The sequence below is a fragment of the Triticum aestivum genome, chromosome 2D, assembly GCF_018294505.1.
Source record: "Triticum aestivum cultivar Chinese Spring chromosome 2D, IWGSC CS RefSeq v2.1, whole genome shotgun sequence".
Lineage (NCBI taxonomy): Eukaryota > Viridiplantae > Streptophyta > Magnoliopsida > Poales > Poaceae > Triticum > Triticum aestivum.
In genome coordinates this window covers 7837977-7841727 of record NC_057799.1, presented here as the reverse complement: position 1 = coordinate 7841727, position 3751 = coordinate 7837977, and the positions used below count along the sequence as shown (strand labels likewise).

The following is a 3751-nucleotide window of genomic DNA, read 5'->3' as shown; positions in this document are numbered from 1 at the left end:
TGATTCGTCACATTCTCCTTTGATGGTTGTTATGGTGGTGCCAGAGGTGACACGTGTTGAAGTCATGCTTAGGAGATGGGTCCATTATTATTGTACTTTTCTTTTTTGATTGATGGTTCTTTGTGCAAAGACTACTGTTCTACTATTTTCTCAGTTTGTCAACTCCGTTTTTACGTGGCTTGTACCTTTTTTTGTTGCGGGGAGAATTGCGTTTTGGCTCCCGGGAGCATGCGCTCCCACCTGAATAGTAAAACAAAAATATATAGTAAATGTTTTTATAAAAATCTGAATTTTTTGTAGATGTTTGTGTTAGTGTCGCAAGCATCCTTGAAAACTTTCATCCGAAACAGAGCAGCGATGTTTCGCCGGTGAAAAAAACAAATTTAGATGACATTTTGGGGTAACATTTGGTGCTTTTTTGTTCACGGGCCAAAATGTTTAATCTTATTGCCTACAAATTTGTATGTAGCATTTGGATGTGACAAAGAACACATATAATTTTTATTGAAATTTTTTTGACATTTCAAAAATTATTTTGGCGCGCATGAGCACGTGCTCCTGGAAGCATCAACTGATTTCCGGTATACGTGGCTTGTTCCTTGGCCTATCTTATTTGAATGAGACACATATTATCATGCAAAAAGAAAAACGTGGGTGGAAGCAATGGGGCGGCCACCAGGAGAGAAAATATTGCAGCGCAAATAGACAAGATGTTGAATGCAGGGAGTTTTCGTTTCAAAGATAGAATATTGACTGAATTCAAACTGGACGGGTGGGATGGTGGCGGATCAGACGAATTTATCTCCCGGGAAACGACTAGTCCACGCTGCTCCGCTGCTCCGCTGCTGCAGCCTTTAAATACTTGGCACCTCCTTCCATCCCTCCCATCTCACAGTACAGCCCATAACTCTTTAGTCTGCTGCCTAGTTTCTACCGTACACGACAGGAAGCTCTGATCTATCTCTTATTAAGCCTTGTCAGGTTGACGACAAGAAGGTAAGTACGTAAACCTATGTATCTATGTCTATTCATCAGTGTCCTGAACTTTCCTAAACCTATGTCTATTCATTTTTTAATTAAGCTTCTGGATTAGCATCCATCCATCTTAATTAATATCCTATTACTGTTCATTCATTATGCACGCCTTCAAAAAGAGCAATCTGATACAAAATATTATCAAATTGAATAATGTGCAACTTTGGGTGATTCAAATAATTTCATTTTTCACGCAACATGAAATTATTAAAAATGGTAATTACATCTATTTATTTCTATGTATTTTCATATTACCCAACAAGATAAAATATAAATCCATGTTAGCCTTAATCCATGCTAAGCATCTCCCCATTGCCTATAAGAAAAAGACAAGCAGAAAGTCCATTTACGCCTCTATATGTAGTGTGCACTGACAAATTAGGTGTTCTAGTGTTCTAGAGATGTGATTAACATTAATTGCTACTGATAGCATTAAATGTTCTTAGTTTTATTCACCCGCAAAAAAAATCTTAGTTTTATTCACAACATCGATGCAGCATTTACCTATTCATGGCCTAATTGTTTTTGTTCATGGCCTAATTGCTTTCTAGTTTTTCGGCATTTTCTATGATTAATAGAGATAATAGATACATCCCTAGTGCATTATTAGTACCTCTAAGGTACAATACTTCCCTATTATCTTCACCTCCTGATATATATATAGCAGGTGACTGCTCCGAGACCATGGCAGGCGGCTCAGCGAAGCTAAGCGAGATCCGTTGCGCGCAGCGTGCAGAAGGCTCCGCGGCAATGCTAGCTATCGGAACAGCAAATCCTGCGAACCAAGTGTCCCAAGAAGAGTACCCTGACTACTATTTCCGTGTCACCAAGAGCGAGCACCTTACTGACCATAAAGACACATTCAAGATAATATGTAAGCACCCAAACATATGTACTCCCTCCATCTCATAATATAAGAACGTTTTTGACACTAATGTTAAAAACGTTCTTATATTATGGGACTGAGGGAGTACTAATTTTTTAAAGGAGACATGATTCATTATGGTGTTGGTCCTTTGGATCTCTAATATTTAATCAGGTGGTCTCACGGGCACGGAGAATCGTTTCTTCTACCACACGGATGAACTGCTCAATTCCCACCCTGTCTTGCTGGACCACACATCACCGTCCCGTGAAGTTCGGCATGATATCGTGGCCAAGGCTGCTCCAGAGCTTGCGGCATCAGCAGCAAAGAAGGCCATCGCAAAGTGGGGCCGTCCGGCCACTGATATCACCCACCTTATCGTCACCACCAACTCTGACGCCGGCGCCCCAAGCGCCGACGTACGCTTGGTTTCACTCCTTGGCCTTCGCGCCGACGTGTGTCGTACAATGCTCCATCTTAACGGCTGCTTCGCTGGCTGCTCCGCCTTGCGCCTAGCCAAGGACCTTGCTGAGAACAACCATGGGGCACGCATCCTCGTGGCTTGTGTGGAGCTAGCCATTTCTGGCTTCTGCAGCCCTGGCGAAGGGGACTGCTTAGACACCCTCATTACTCATGCGTTGTTCGGTGATGGGGCAGGCGCGGTTATCGCCGGCGCTGATCCCATACACCCCGTCGAGAATCCTCTGTTTGAGATGGTGTCCGTCTCTCAGACCCTCGTGCCGAGCACCGAGCATGTGCTCACCCTGAACTTAGGGAGCCACGGCACTCATGGGAAAGTTTACACCAAACTGCCCACACTGGTGGCAGACACCATGGAACCTTGTCTTTTGGAAGCATTTGGTCCACTTGACATGGACTTCCAATGGAATGACCTCTTCTGGGCAGTGCACCCCGGCAGCCGTGGGATCTTGGACCAACTTGACAAGACACTCCAGTTAGAGCCCACGAAGCTAGCAGCGAGCCGAACTGTTGTTCAGAAGTTTGGAAATATGTTTAGTGCCACTGTGATCTTCGTGCTTGACGAGCTGCGACGGCGTATGGAGGAGGAAGGAGAGCGAGCAGAGTGGGGGGCCATGGTGGCATTTGGACCAGGATTCACTATAGAGACCATGGTGCTCCACGCAACCGGCACTCTCAAGAAAAAATAGCACTTCATTAAGCTTTGTATGCAATAGAGAATAAGATTAAAGTCAATGCGCACAATTCGGTTGTGAGAAGTAACCTTCTATACTATTTTAGTTACACACTCTTTAATCATGAAATAACTTTTCACCCTGTAAGAATGACTATTGATCCAGTGTTTGGTCTTTCACCATATGTTGTGACGATCTTAGCGAAGGACATGTTTGCTTGTAGTCTGCACTGCTAGTCTTTGTATTCTCTATTATTAATAATTGTTCGAGTTTGCTTACCACGCTTGTTATCAAATGTTATTCTGTATGGTCATTTTGCTACACACATTTGTGATGCTCCTATTTACTGTTATATTGGAATTTCTTTTTATCGGCACCCAAGTGTGTGCGTTGATTTTCTGTTATCGGAATATTTTCTTTCAAGCAGTTGAATATTTTTTTTGAAAAGAAAAATGGATATATATATATATATATATATATATATATATATATATATATATATTGTGATGAGAAGAACGGTGAAAACCTTTCATGTCTCTATTGATTTGTCCATCACCTGTGGAGCTTATATGCACGAGTAATACAATACAAATGATAGTGTATAACAAAAGGGGCACTTCTGTTGCTTTTGTGGTCCTGGTAGTTGAGCTAGAATGGTGACGGTCGGACCAACAAGATGCTCTTATTTAAAAGTTGC

At 42.3% G+C, this 3751-nt stretch overlaps 1 protein-coding gene across 1 annotated transcript; it reads left to right on the top strand.

The window, feature by feature from the left end:
- The first annotated feature begins 1719 nt into the window (after positions 1-1719).
- On the top strand, positions 1720-3091 carry LOC123048185 (bisdemethoxycurcumin synthase-like). The gene is made up of 2 exons (XM_044471337.1): positions 1720-1909; positions 2075-3091. Exons 1-2 carry the CDS (start codon positions 1720-1722, stop codon positions 3067-3069), a joined length of 1185 nt encoding a protein of 394 aa, XP_044327272.1. The 3' UTR covers positions 3070-3091.
- Positions 3092-3751: the final 660 nt, after the last annotated feature.

Coding starts and splice junctions, on each gene's coding strand:
- LOC123048185 (XM_044471337.1), top strand. CDS start 1,720: ATGGCAGGCGGCTCAGCGAAGCTAAGCGAGATCCGTTGCGCGCAGCGT. Junction 1,910..2,074: donor AGACACATTCAAGATAATAT/GTAAGCACCCAA, acceptor ATATTTAATCAG/GTGGTCTCACGGGCACGGAG.